The sequence below is a fragment of the Notothenia rossii genome (assembly GCF_949606895.1).
Source record: "Notothenia rossii genome assembly, chromosome: 4".
NCBI classification, from domain to species: Eukaryota; Metazoa; Chordata; class Actinopteri; order Perciformes; family Nototheniidae; genus Notothenia; species Notothenia rossii.
This window is the reverse complement of record NC_136902.1, coordinates 85,355,134-85,369,321: the sequence shown is the minus strand read 5'-3', so window position 1 is coordinate 85,369,321 and position 14,188 is coordinate 85,355,134. Positions and strand designations below refer to the sequence as shown.

At 44.1% G+C, this 14,188-nt stretch overlaps 2 protein-coding genes and 1 long non-coding RNA gene across 4 annotated transcripts; 1 reads left to right on the top strand and 2 right to left on the bottom strand.

The window, feature by feature from the left end:
- Positions 1–6: 6 nt before the first annotated feature.
- Positions 7–7,387, top strand: LOC307035898 (glucose-6-phosphate exchanger SLC37A4-like). Its single transcript, XM_079675754.1, has 6 exons — positions 7–886; positions 1,876–2,034; positions 2,117–2,202; positions 2,415–2,528; positions 2,607–2,745; positions 7,002–7,387. Exons 1-6 carry the CDS (start codon positions 583–585, stop codon positions 7,169–7,171), a joined length of 972 nt encoding a protein of 323 aa, XP_079531880.1. The 5' UTR covers positions 7–582; the 3' UTR covers positions 7,172–7,387.
- A 263-nt stretch (positions 7,388–7,650) lies between these two features.
- Positions 7,651–8,863, bottom strand: LOC307035903 (trafficking protein particle complex subunit 4-like). 2 transcript variants are annotated; one of them, XM_079675761.1, is made up of 3 exons: positions 8,759–8,843; positions 8,217–8,343; positions 7,651–8,126 (listed from the first exon to the last, which is right to left on the bottom strand). In XM_079675761.1, the coding sequence occupies exons 1-3, from the start codon at positions 8,805–8,807 to the stop codon at positions 8,048–8,050; spliced, it is 255 nt and encodes an 84-aa protein (XP_079531887.1). In that variant the 5' UTR covers positions 8,808–8,843; the 3' UTR covers positions 7,651–8,047. The 2 variants fall into 2 exon arrangements, with proteins under 2 accessions (XP_079531887.1, XP_079531886.1); XM_079675760.1 differs by having other exon boundaries at positions 8,217–8,863.
- Positions 8,864–11,948: 3,085 nt separating this feature from the next.
- LOC307037666 lies at positions 11,949–14,188 on the bottom strand. Its single transcript, XR_013807751.1, has 3 exons — positions 13,769–14,188; positions 12,217–13,547; positions 11,949–12,091 (listed from the first exon to the last, which is right to left on the bottom strand). It is a non-coding gene; the product is annotated as an uncharacterized lncRNA (long non-coding RNA).

Genomic DNA, 14,188 nt, shown 5'->3' with positions numbered 1-14,188 from the left:
AAAGCCTTACATCTTTAACATCATTTATACATTTGGAGTTTCATGCTACTTTTTAACATAATATTCATTCATATGGAAACCATTCAGTCATCCAAATATTCTTGATTATTCACTTTCTTCTTACACATTATATTTCAGCATAAAGCATTCCCACTAGCAATTTCTTCAGGAATTGCATTCTCTAGTTATAGATGTGATTTTCTCTCCTGAAGAACGAATAGCGGTCAAAATTAGCAATATGAGGCAATAATCATCTATCCCTATTTAAGATTAAATATAACAATATAGCATATTTTTTCGTGATTCAATAAATAATAGTGTATTTTAAAACCTATTTATTATCTTTATATTATCATTTTTTAAAAATATTTTATTTATTATAAAATATGTTTATATGATTCAATCTTATTTATTCAAGAAAATATATGAACATCATGCATTTTACAGACTTTCTCCACAAATGGTGTTCTTCATGTGTCCTCTCACATCAGCTGACACTCAGATATTACTGCTGTCAGGTCAGAACACTGCACTGGTTCAATTATTTGATCCCTCCTGTACTGTATATCATAGGCAAAGATAATGACGCTTTGTTGTCACCTCTGTCATGATTTCCGGTCGTTATTTAACGTTTTTTCCCTCCTCTTGTCAGTGGTTCGAGCCCTCTCATGGTGGGCGATCCTCTCCTGCAGCAAGAATCTGGCCGGCAGCTTGGGCCCCATCATCGCCACCGTGCTGACGCAGAGCTACAGCTGGAGGACCATCCTGTCTGTCTCCGGGATGATTTGTGTGGTGGCCTCTGTTTTCTGTCTGCTGTTCATCAAGAACGAGCCCAGCGAGGTAGGGCTGCCCAACACAGGGACAGCAGCCAAGAAGAGCAAAGCAGGTGAGACTGAGTTTTAATGAACATTTTAAAGAGGACATAGTGTGCTTATTTTCAGGTGCATATTTATATTAAGTGCCTCTCCTGTGACATGTCTCCATGCTTTAATGTTCAAAAAGCTCTTTATTTTTCTCATACTGCCTGTGCTGCAGCACGTCTTTTCACCCTCTGTCTGAAACCAGAGCCCAGTCTGCTCTGATTGGTTAGCTGGCCGGCTCTGAAGATGTGATTAATCTTCTGCTTAGCCCCCTACCCTATCACGTACAATGGCGTTGGAGCGCTAGCCAATAGGAGCTTGAGTGTTACCTAGTAATGTCACTATGTTCTGGAAGTACACAAAGGAGTTCAATAGAGGCGTTTCAGGCAGAGGGGGAGGGTGTGGGAGAGAAACTCTCTGGACTCTGTACCCACTGTGCCTCTCACATGTCATCTGTGTGAGCTGTGTCGAGTGTTACCGAAAGTACATTTACTTAAGTACTGTACTTAAGAACAATTTGTCAAGTACTTAATCTAATGCTACTGTAATTTTACCCCACTACATTTTGAAGGGCAAGTGACTGTAGAGCCAGTTTATTTTTGTTTTGTTAAAAAGGTGAAACTATTGTCACCTAGTATGGTACTTCTTCAATCACTGGCTGTTTCTCATACACATGCCTTACAGTGTTTCCTACAGAATTAGATTCTATTTGCGGGGGCACCGCACCCCCCTCTTCTTTGACTTAGATCTTCATGGAACAGTAGAAAAGTTCTTCTTTAGTGAAATAGATAATAGGAAGTAAGTGGGTGCAGTTTTTGTTGATTTTAGTTCTGCTTTTTAATGTTATCGACCATTAATTGTTGTTACAGAATCTGGAACAAGGTGGTTTTACTTTTAATCCTCAATGGCAGTTTGATTTCTTTAGTTCACTTTTTTGTTTTATTTATTTTTGTTTAGCCACTATACTGATAAAACAGAGAGCCCACCTTGCTATAATAACACTCCTCTTGTTCAGGATCCTCCAGTGATGAGAGCACGCTGTCTGAGTTCCTGCTGTCGCCCTACCTGTGGCTGCTGTCCGTGCCCTACCTGGTGGTGTTCGGGGTGAAGACGGCCTGCACCGATTGGGGACAGCTGTTCCTCATCCAGGACAAGGGCCAGTCGACACTCATGGGTATGGAAGAGATTAGAATTTCTGTATGTTGAGAGGTTTTTATTTTATTATTTCTTGTGAATCACTCTATTCTTCTTCATAGGCAGCTCATACATGAGCGCCCTGGAGGTCGGAGGCCTGCTGGGAAGTCTGGCAGCAGGGTACATCTCTGACAAGGCCGTGGCCAAAGTGAGTTTTGTTTTAGTAATTTTTTGCATTTTAAAGAGGCCCTATTATGCTTTTTGGAGTTTTCCCTTTCCTGTAGTCTATTTATTATTGATATTGATTTGCACCACAGGTTTTTGCTAAAGTCTCAGATGTATCACAGCCAATCACAGCCTTACATATGAATTTGAATTTTCTCTCCAGTGGAATTATTTGACATGTCCTTATTTGTACAGCAAGGCAAGAAAATCTACGGCAACCCTCGCCATTTCATCCTGATCTGCATGATGGTGGGGATGTCTGTGTCCATGTTCCTGTTCAGAGTCACCGTCACTGCAGACAGCCCGAAGGTAACATCTCTGACACATTAGAAAACTATTCATTAATAATGAGACATGCATGGCTGAACCTCTCCTTTGCTCCCTCAGGTGTGGATACTCTGCCTGGGTGCTGCCTTCGGTTTCTCCTCTTATGGACCATTAGCATTATTTGGAGCTATAGCCATTGAGAGCGCACCGTCCAACTACTGCGGGACATCACACGCCATCGTTGCCCTCATGGCCAACAGTAAGTTGATTCAAACATTATCACATCATTCATGAACTACACATACTGAGCCAGACCTTTATGCATGTTCCTTCTAATAAACCGATCTTTATTTAAAATGTATTCTAACACCGTTATCCTGTGTGTAATCCCTTTTTAAAAAGGAAATGCAACAGTAATCTGATTACGTCTTCTTGTAATTTAGCTGTAAGTGAATAGTTACCATTATTTGTATCCTGATGAGATCCATCCATCCATCTTCTCCCGCTTATCCGTGGTCGGGTCACGGAGGTAGCAGTTCCAGCAGAGAGCCCCAAACTTTCTTTTCCCTGGCCACATCAACAAGCTCTGACTGGGGGATCCCAAGGCGCTCCCAGGCCAGCGAAGAGATATAATCCCTCCACCTGGTCCTAGGTCTACCCCTCGGTCTCTTCCCAGCTGGACGTGCCTGGAACACCTCCCTAGGGAGGCGCCCAGGTGGCATCCTAACTAGGTGCCCGAACCACCTCAACTGGCTCCTTTCGACGCGAAGGAGGAGCGGTTCAACTCCGAGTCCCTCCCGGATGACCGAACTTCTCACCTTATCCCTAAGGGAGACACCAGCCACCCTGCGGAGAAAACCCATCTCGGCGGCTTGTATCCGCGATCTCGTTCTTTCGGTCATGACCCATCCTTCATGACCATAGGTGAGGGTAGAAACGAAAATGGCCCGGTAGACAGAGAGCTTTGCCTTCTGGCTCAGCTCCCTTTTCGTCACAACGGTGCGGTAAAGTGACCGCAGTACCGCTCCCGCTGCTCCGATTCTCCGACCCATCTCACGCTCCATGGTTCCCTCACTCGAGAACAAGACCCCGAGATACTTGAACTCCTTCACTTGGGGTAAGGACTCATTCCCTACTTGGAGTGGACAGTCCATCGGTTTCCTGCTGAGAACCATGGCCTCAGATTTGGAGGTGCTGATCCTCATCCCAGCCGCTTCACACTCGGTTGCGAACCGATCCAGTGAGTGCTGAAGGTCGCAGACCGATGAAGCCATCAGAACCACATCATCTGCAAAAAGCAGTGGTGCAATCCTTAGTCCACCGAACTGCAGTTCAACAACGTCCCATCCTTACTGTACACAGCTTGGATGGTCCCCTGCTTCCCTCTCCTGAGGTGTCGGACAGTTTTCCAGAACAACTTTGGTCCCGCCCGAAAGTCCTTTCCCATGTCTTCTCCGAACTTCTCCCATACCCGCTGCTTTGCCTCGGCCACGGCAGAGACTGCTGCACTTCGGGCCTGTCGGTACCTTGCAACTGCCTCGGGAGATAACAAATCCCTGAAGGCCTCCTTCTTCAGTCGGACGGCTTCCCTGACCACCGGTATCCACAAGGAGGTTCGAGGGTTACCGCCCCTTGAGGCACCTAAGACCTTGAGACCACAGCTCCCCGCCGCGGCTTCGGCAATAGAGGCTTTGAACACCGACCACTCTGGTTCAATGTCCCCAACCTCCACAGGAATGCCCGAAAAGCTCCACCGGAGGTGTGAGTTGAAGGCCTCCTGAACTTGGGCCTCCCCCAGACGTTCCCAGTTCACCTGAACTACACGTTTGGGCTTACCAGGTCTATCCAGAGGCCTCCCCCGCCACTCGACCCAACTCACCACCAGATGGTGATCAGTTGACAACTCCGCCCCTCTCTTTACCCGAGTGTCCAAAACATACGGCCACAGGTCCGATGATACGATAACGAAATCGATCATGGACCTTCTGCCTAGGGTGTTCTGGTACCACTTACACTTATGAGCATGGTGTTTGTTATCGCCAATCCATGACTAGCACAGAAGTCCAGCAACAAACCACCACGCCGGTTCAGATCAGGGGGCCTTTCCTCCCAATCACGCCCCTCCAAGTGTCTCCATCATTGCCCACATGTGCGTTGAAGTTTCCCAGCAAGATCAAAGAGTCCCCTTCAGGAGCCCCATACAGTACTCTTTCCATGGTCTCCAAGAAGGCCGTATACTCCGAACTGCTGTTTGGTGCATAAGCACACACAACAGTCAGAGTTTTCCCCCCCATAACCCACAGGCGTAGGGAGGCGACCCTCTCGTCCACTGGGGTAAACTCCAACAACGAAGCACCCAACCGGGGACTTGTGAGTATCCCCACACCCGCCCGGCGCCTCACACCTTGAGCAACTCCGGAGAAGAATAGAGTCCAACCCCTATCCAGAAGTAAGGTTCCAGAGCCGACGCTGTGCGTAGAGGTGAGCCCAACCAGATCCAACTGGTAACGCTCCACCTCCCGCCAGGGGCGGACTTGGGGGAAAAAGTGGCCCGGGGATTAATTGACAGACAGGCCCACTTAATGCGCGGCATGTATCGGCTGGCCCGGCGACTAAAGTATGTTACTTAACAAAAAACCCTATGCATTTTATGTTATTTTGAACCATTATTCATATAGTAATCACATTACCTGAGCCCTGGAGTTGCCTAGAGCAAAATAGTTACGGCATATATTTAGTGATTTTAATGTTAACAGATCATTGATGCAATAACGTTTTGACCCAATTTGCCTGACTTGACACATGGAATAAAACATAGGCGTAGGAAGCATCCTCAATGTGGGTGAGACCATTAAACAGGGGGTGTGGGCAGGTGGTGGACCTCACCTCCTCTAGGGGGGTCCGGGGGCAAGTTCCCCCGGGAATATTTATTTTAAATGTTGAAGTTAAATGCATCAATCTCGTGCACTTTTAGAGAAAAATTAGGGACTACATCTATGGCAGTCAGTAGGGGCTTGGATTGTGAGCCGTAGGGTCGCCGGTTCAAGTCCACGACCAGACCTACATTTGGAGTGTGGACTTCTACTTGGACAGGTCCCAGTTCACCTCCTGCCCTGCCGTGGTGCCCTTGAGCAAGGCACCGGACATCCCCTTTCCCCGCTCACTCCCATTCCTCCCCGGGCGCTGTACAATAGCTGCGCACTGCTCCTAGTACTAGACTCCTGGTACTAGGATGGGTTAAAATTAGAGAACACATTTCACTGTGTGTGCTGTGTGCTCTGCATGTGTGACCATTAAAGAGGGTTTCATCCCTCCCAATTCTTCTTCTTCAACACCCATATAAAACAGAACTGTAAACAGATTTACTTTTTCTTTCAACATTTATTGGAACAGCAAGTGGAGGCAAAAGTGACTGCAACCAAAACAATAAACCTGCTAGCTAACCAAACTCAGTAACAGAATGTGGGCAACACGTTCTTCTCCACAGCCGCGCGACCTCTGAGTCAGACGTGACTTCCCCCTTTTCTATCCTACGGGTACAGCCGTACAGCCACTCCCCCTGAACCCTGTTTCCCTGCCAACCCCCTCCCCTATGCAAGCCCCTCCCTCTGAACCCAGGGCTCGCTACAATACTGTATATACAAACTATACAAAAGCGTCTTTACGCTTTGGAGCTTGCTTATCCATCTGTAAACAACTGCCAGCTAGGTCTCTCAGTCACTCACTCCTGATCGTTCACTGTGCAGTAACAGCTGCTACGGGCCTGATGTGTGAAATTGAAACTGATAGATAGAACAAAGGTAGCCTATCAAAGCGGCCCAGCCCAGCCCAGTGGGCCACACCCCACTGAGCTCGGTTGGGCTGGGCTGGGGCAGAACACTTACAAATGTGGGCCGGTAGGATTTAGGCCCTCCGGCCCACACACAGCACCAGCCCACCCGGGAAACTCCCGGTATTCCCAATGGCCAGTCCGCCCGTGCCGCACAAGCTCCGGCTCCTTCCCCCCCCAGAGAGATGACGTTCCACGTCCCCAAAGCCAGCTTCTGTCGCCCGGGTCTGGACCGTTGAGACCCTCTGCTTTCACTGCCACCCTTCTGGCAGCGCACCCGACCCCATCGCTGTTTCCCGTAGGTGGTGGGCCCGCGGTATGGAGAAGCGGAGGTGTTGCCCACGTTGCCTTTTCGGGCTGTGCCCCTACCGGGCTCCGTGGCAAGCCCTATCCTCACTTCTTGGTTTTTCTTTCATGAGCTCTTTTGAACCAATCTTAGTCTGGCCCCTTGCCTGAGACCAATTTGCCATTGGAGACCCTACCAGGAACACAAGGTTCCAGACAACACAGCCCCCAGTTTCATCAGGGCACACAAACCTCTCTACCACGGTAAGGTGCTGGTTCTTCAGAGAGGAAGATCTCCTGATGAGATGATCCTGTTAAATGCAATATGTTACTCGCCAAGCCTCATTGTAAGATATATCCTCTAATCTCGGAGTAAACTCTTCTGTGTTTGCTCTCCTTAGTCGGTGGCTTCCTGTCTGGACTCCCGTTCAGCACCATCGCTAAGCACCATGGCTGGGAAACTGCATTCTGGGTAGCGGAGGTCACCTGCGGCATCACCACGGTTGGATTCTTCCTGCTGCGCAACATCAGGACCAAAATGGGCCATGTGACCAAGAAGGCTTCTGACTGAAACCTCATCACACCTCCAAAATACTCTCTACCATGCTTATATTTTTCTACCCTCGTATCGTATGCTGCAGTATTTTCTGTTCCACAGGACATTACGCTCTGAGAAGTTGAGCACTTTTCTATTTTTGAAAGGGGATTTTCTACGTACAGTATTTTCACTTTGAAAATGGCTTAACTAACTGTATAAATAAAGGGAATAATAAAACAACTGCATCTATTGGATTTAATGTATTGAAAGCAGAGGTGGAAGAAGTACTCAGACATTTTACTTCAGTCAAAGTAGCAAGACATTTTACTTCAAAGTAGCAATACTAAAATTGTAAAACCACTCACCTTTTACAAGTAAAAGTCCTGCATTCAAAATGTTACTTAAGTAAAAGAACAACATGATTGGCTTCAAAATATACTCAAACTACCAAATGGGATATATATTTTTAATTTTTTTTACTAAAATACCTAAATAAAAAAATATGACAAAGCTTTTTAACACAGTATTTTATTTATTCTTCAAGTATTTACAAAACAAAACATATTTACAATGTGTTTATAGAGTGATGCAGGAATGAGTCCTAAATGAGTAGCATATGCTGTTTGTTTGCTTTTTAATGTGTTTTTGGTTGTTATCCTGAAATAACGTCTGTGGTTAACACAAGCTGAAGAGATTTTAACATGTTGTTCTAGGACATCAAATATGTCCGTAAATACCACACAGGTGAATTTAAAAACGCTGTCGTTCAGGGCCGACAACAAAAACACATCACTGCACCGCTCTATTTCCGGTCCGATATCAACTTGGAAAAAGAAACAAAGAAAATCCACTTTCATTTGAAGTTTGTAAATCTGTTGTTGGAAAACTAACTCTAAGTCTGGATTGGTTTTAAGATCCCGCTCCAAAGTTGCAAGCTTTCTCTGCGATCTCCAGCGAACCCTTCAGATTCTGGTCGAAGAGTTCACACCTGTTGGAAATATGAGTGTTAGAAATCTGATATGGAATCTGAAAGTACCAGATTCTAATTTTAGCACAGCAGATTGGTTGGCTCTCTCACCTGATTGGCATTTCCAGTGAATAAAACGGGTTCTTGAGGGCGAAATCTGAATATATCTCATAAATCTTCCTCAACAGAGCATCTATTCCAGATTGTCGGGGGTCCGCCAGCACGATAAACTTTATCCCTGAAGGAACAATAGGATTTATATTAGATTGGATACTCCTTATTGAACCCAATTTGGGGAACATTGGGATTGTAAACAAGGCAATGCACATGAATTAAAAATGAAAAGCAATAGAAAATAAAACGGTAAAAATAAATATACATACTGACAGTGAAATATATATATGTCTATAAAGTATCATGTATACAATATAAATATACAGAATGGAAGTCAGTGTATACTATGATAGGCCTAACTCAATGAGAAAGACATCAGTTTAAAAGACTCAAAAACAAGTAATTATGTTGGGTTAAAAGGGAAGTATTACAAAGAAGATACTGAGTTACTTTGAAAGTCCCTCTGGCCTCTTTACTTGGACTAAAAATCACACTTATCTTTAAAAACAATGGCTGATGAAGCTTGTTTATCTACTGACCGGTGAGAGTCTGGTAGCAGTGGAGTTTGAACACGTCGGTTTCCAGCATCTCAATCCCTCAATTCCCTGTGGCCATGCAGGTAACAAAACCACTTCCAAGAAGACACTTAGCTTTTTTCAAAATACTATTTGCCACATGGGTCAAAACTCTCCTGTGGTGCATCATTGTTATTTCTTCAAACAAAAAAGATTTTCCAAAAGGCCAGTACAAAACTCCCCTCAGGGTGTGACCTCCCTCTCTGATCTGGCATTACTTAGCCTTGGTTTTATTTCTCCTTTACACTTCCTAACCAGATTTCTCTTTCTGCACATGTAAATCAGCTCCAAGCAAGACGTCGTCTTCCTCATCACCAAATACGGCTACATCCACCTGTATGACCTGGAGACTGGCCCGTGTATCTACATTAACCGGATCAGCGGGGAGACCATTTTCGTCACCGCCCCCCATGAGCCAACTGCCGGCATCATCGGAGTCAACAGGAAAGGACAGGTACACTGACATAGATGTTGAACTAACTATCAAAAGCAATTCCTTCCTGCAGGCTGCTTCTTATTTGGATTGATTGGATGAAATGGCATCAGGTATCGGTTAACAAATGTTTGTAGGATATACTGTATGTGGGATTAAGTCAAATAATTCAAATGTATAATTATTTAAGAAGGGACATGATTCAACCTGAGCACTCATCATTTAGTCCATCATGTAAAAGTGCTCTGGTCTCGCACAATACGCGTCACCATCACAAAGATGGCCGTCACATTAGCAAATTTCACCTGTTTCTTTCAGAATCAATCAATCAATCAATCAATCAATCAATCAATCAATCAATCAATCAATCAATCAATGTTTATTTATATAGCCCAATATCACAAATGTTACATTTGTCTCAGTGGACTTCACAGTTTGTAAAGAATATCAGTATGACAATACGACACCCTCTGTCCTTAGACCCTCACATCGTACAAGGAAAAACTTCCGGAGAAAACCCACAGTTTAAAGGGAAAAATGGGAGAAACCTCAGGGAGAGCAACAGAGGAGGGATCCCTCTCCCAGGACGGACAGACGTGCAATAGATGCCGTGTGTACATTGAAAACATAATACATTTGCAACATAGGTAGACCAAATGTTCGGAAATGCATGTGTGTATAATAAGAAGATGAATCCACGAGGATATCCATCCAGGACTTATGATCCAGGACCACAGCCACGACTCAAGATCCAGGACTCGCGATCCATGACACAGGACCGCAGGATCATCCATGACTCCGGATCCCGGCGTATATAGACACCAAAAAGAAAGAAATTTGGGGAAGCTGGGTTAATCGGAACATGAGAGGTACACAGGTATAGACAGGTATAGACAGAGAGAAGGAAGAAGTAAGATGTCCCCCGACAAACTAAGCCTATATCAGCAAAACTAGGGGCTGAATCTAATCAGCCCTAACTATAAGCTTTATCAAAAAGGAAGGTCTTGAGCGCACTCTTAAAAACGGATAGGGTGTCTGCCGTCCGAACACAAACTGGAAGCTGATTCCACAAAAGTGGAGCTTGATAAGAAAAGGCTCTGGCTCCCATTGTACTTTTAGAGACTCTAGGAACAACCAACAACCCTGCATTCTTGGAACGCAATGCCCTAGTAGGACAGTGGGGTATAATGAGTTCTTTAAGGTAAGATGGCGCCTCCCCATTAAGGGCTTTTTAGGCGAGAAGAAGAATTTTAAATTCTATCCTGTGTTCTATAGGGAGCCAGTGTAAGGCAGCCAGAACAAGAGGATGAGGCGAAAAAGTATAAAACGAGGTGAAAATCACTACAAGTCTGGGCATGTTGAGAGCTGTACATACACGAAAGGGGAGTTAGTCGGTTCTGTAAGAGCCTGCATGCGGGACCGGCTTTACAAGGTTTCAGTGAGTAATATGAGTGCAATGTTTAACGTTAATGCCAGCTAGCTAACATTAGCTAACAAGGTACACTAACGTGTTTTGTTTTAGCAACTAGTTTTCTCCTTAAGAACTTCGTGGTGTCTGTGTATGCTGTGGATAACATTAGTGTTCACAAGAACAAGATACACTCCCGTGTTTTGTTTTAGTTGCTCTTCAGATTGAAGCGGACAGTTTTATATCGACTATATGTGTGATCTCCTTTTTACATCTCGTTGTGTCATTTGAGTTTATTTGCTGTGTGTAGATTCAAGGATTTTGGTTATCTTGTCAATTTGTTTGGTTATCTAGGCACAGCTGTGTGTGACTCCCTCTGGTACACTGGTATGTGTTTTCCTAATGTAGAGAGCATAGATTAATTAATAAACTACACACTGAGTCTAGATCCTGACCAAATCCTTTTTTGTTGATCAAATGTTTTTCAAAAATGTATTGTGTATATTATATAACAGCTGCACATCACAGACCGGAGTCTCTGCTACTGCTGACCACGAAGGAAGCGATCATCATCATCCCCATCCCCAAAGACCCTGCATGGCATGGAAATCTCCTCCTCCTGGATCAAATCTACACCCAGCATATGCTCCCTGTGTTGGCCAGTAGAGAGGAGGACATTTAAATAAACATACTCTTAACACCCTCGGACTCTGCGTTGTGTTTCGTATGTGTGATGGGGTGTTATGCAGAGGGGAGGAAAACAGGACACAGCAGATTGGGATTGTGGTGGAGATGCTGAGCAGTTATTTAATTGTTGCATGTAATTATTATTATACTGCGTGCTTCTTAGTTATTCCATCTTTTGCTGTAACATGGATATGTAACTCTATATTTACTTGTTATCTACCACACTTCCTTCATACACCATCATTATACATGGTGTATATAGGATATATATATATTTGTATACATATCTGTAAATTGTATAATTTTATTTTTCGTATTTGGGATTTCTCTTTTGTCCACTCAAATACACTTGGCCCTTTCTCTTTTCCATGTGGAAAATGGCAGCTGCATATTCTGCTTTTCTCATCTGGCTCCCTGTCTGCTCGTCTACAATGAGAAAATTATATAATTAATTACTAATAATCATTTAAACCTGTTATTACCAATATTTCACAAATTCTTCATGTAAACTTAAGAGCACAGCTGTATGTTGAGTGTCAACTTTGCTTGGTTCATCTTACTGGGGGGGGGGGGGGGGGGCAGCTACATGGATGTCGGTGCAGTCCACAATAATTTTGCAGTTGAAGGCAGAATGAATTTATTATTGACTCAGAATGAAGCACAACTTCATGTCATACAATACATTGACTTTATTTGTAATTGTGTAAAAAAATATGAGTATTGATTAGCAAGCAGGACCTGCAGGAACAGAGAATGGTGATGGATGGAGCTGGGAAGAGAGAAGAATAAAGAAAACAGATCAAATTTATCGGATATTAAAAATTCAATTTCAAAACAAGTTGCCGCTCCTACAGTTTTCCAGTATGTAAAGGCCCAGATACACCGGCCAGTCACCTGAGAAGTCGCCGACGCCGACACCGACTGTTGCGTCGCCGGACTCTCCTGCGTATTTGCCGACTTCGCGCACTGGAACACACCGCAAATCCGAGCCAAGCACGTATGAACTGCGCATGCGTGAGTGGCAATAACTCTCCTTACCAGCAGGCGGCGGTAGTGTGTATTCATCATTCAAAAGAGGCAACAACCGGAAGACAGAGAAGAAGAACAGACTCCGTGATATAAACAAACAACAAATAGCGTTTTTCTTTCCATTTTCACTCTCGTCCATTGAAAACATGAACCAACAGGAGCTCAATAAAACGATGAGGTGAAATAGCCGTCCGTGTGTGTTAAATTTTAAATCATTTGTTTACCTCCCTCACTTCCGTTAACGCTTCTCATGCACTGATTCGCTAGCTGAACAGCCAATCAGTGTTATCCCTTTGTCCGACTTCCGGTGGTGTTCCCGACAATCGGCAAGAAAAGGCGCCAGGTCGGCAGAAAAGACCCGACGGTGCAGCGCACACCACTCCGAATAGGGCGTGCCCACGCTCATGTTCGGCCCGAATCCCATTTACTGCCGATTTCGGGCCGGTGTACCTGGGCCTTTAGCCTTCCCTAGCCTACAGTACCCGCCGCCCCTGCTTGCATCTATCTTGTAGTCCAATACTAACCGCACAATATTTACTGACACTGAGCGGTGAAAATATAACACTGTGCAGACTGCAAACTCTACTTCAACATTCTGCTGCAGTATAATTCAATATTTAACATTCCTGACAATAGACCTCAATAGTAATCTTTTATGGTGTACATGCCTTTTTAATAACATTTTTGAATGGAACATTCATAAATCAAAATAAATATAACTTAAATATACATGACCTCTTAAATTAAAATAAAGTGAACATTAACACCAATATTATCATTTATAAAATGCTATAACAAAAAAAATAACATAAGCAGCAGATTTTTTTATTAAATATACATACCAACTACAAAATAAGCGGGTATTAAAATGTAAATGGACAACAAAACGGAAATGGAAGTGAAAAGGCCTGGTGGTGGTGCTAAATCAGAGCCTGTTCTCAGTCTTTTTCTCATCATGCATCTTTTGTGTAGTGATCCAATACCGTTACCATAGCCTTGCCATTTAAGTTATCACGAGCCCTTGCTCAGCCTTACTCACCAAGAGCCCAGCGCCTAGCCTTCTTACAGGCTAAGTCACTGTTCAAGTCCTTGAAGTCCAGCTTTCTAGCCAACTGGCTTTCAATGGACAGCATGGCAAGACTGCAAAGCCTTATGGGGGGACAGGGCTGCGGAGCCTAAAGATGGATCTGTTGATCCTGGCACCAGGGGGAGGGACAACTGATTTAGTATGAATAGCTGCTAAAAATGTACCTGCATTTATTAAATGTCATTTAAAAGAGCATTGAAATGAAAAACCTCAGCATTTTCTGTGAAGATATTAACCGTACTTAATGTCAGCAAAACATTACAATTATTATATACAATGGACTAAGCTTAGCTAACAGACAGATTTCCACCACTCATGGACCACACCCACCTTTTCTCTTGAAAAACTGGGTGACATACTGTCGCCCTTTAGTCCCTCTCTCTTGTCTTTCTCTCCTTTCTTTTCTTTTTTGAAAGCCTGACTTTGTGAGTGGTTGAGACATGGCACACACTCTACTGCTAGAAAGTGCCGTGCCACACAGCGTTTGGAGGCAGGACCAAACCATTACATGTAAATAGAGGGGGTGTACAGAGGCTTTGGATAATTAACTTTTGGAAGAAAAAAAGTGAAATGAATCGTAAGTGTAGTGAGTACATTATCGATATAACCTCCTATTATTGTTAATTATTGATGATTGATGAAAGGTTACTTAAACATTTTTTCTTAATGTTCTAAAAATGTTTGGGGCCCCTGTCAGTCACGGGCCCTTAGAATCGTCCTAACTTTTCACCCCCTTTCGGCGCCCCTGGG

Excerpts from the sequence above, each read along its gene's own strand:
- LOC307035898 (XM_079675754.1), top strand. The coding sequence starts at position 583 with ATGACGCTTTGTTGTCACCTCTGTCATGATTTCCGGTCGTTATTTAAC. Across the intron at positions 2,203-2,414 it reads CTGACAAGGCCGTGGCCAAA|CAAGGCAAGAAAATCTACGG; the intron begins GTGAGTTTTGTT and ends TTATTTGTACAG. Across the intron at positions 2,746-7,001 it reads CGTTGCCCTCATGGCCAACA|TCGGTGGCTTCCTGTCTGGA; the intron begins GTAAGTTGATTC and ends TGCTCTCCTTAG.
- LOC307035903 (XM_079675760.1), bottom strand. The coding sequence starts at position 8,434 with ATGTGCATTGCCTTGTTTACAATCCCAATGTTCCCCAAATTGGGTTCA. Across the intron at positions 8,127-8,216 it reads TCACTGGAAATGCCAATCAG|GTGTGAACTCTTCGACCAGA; the intron begins GTGAGAGAGCCA and ends TATTTCCAACAG.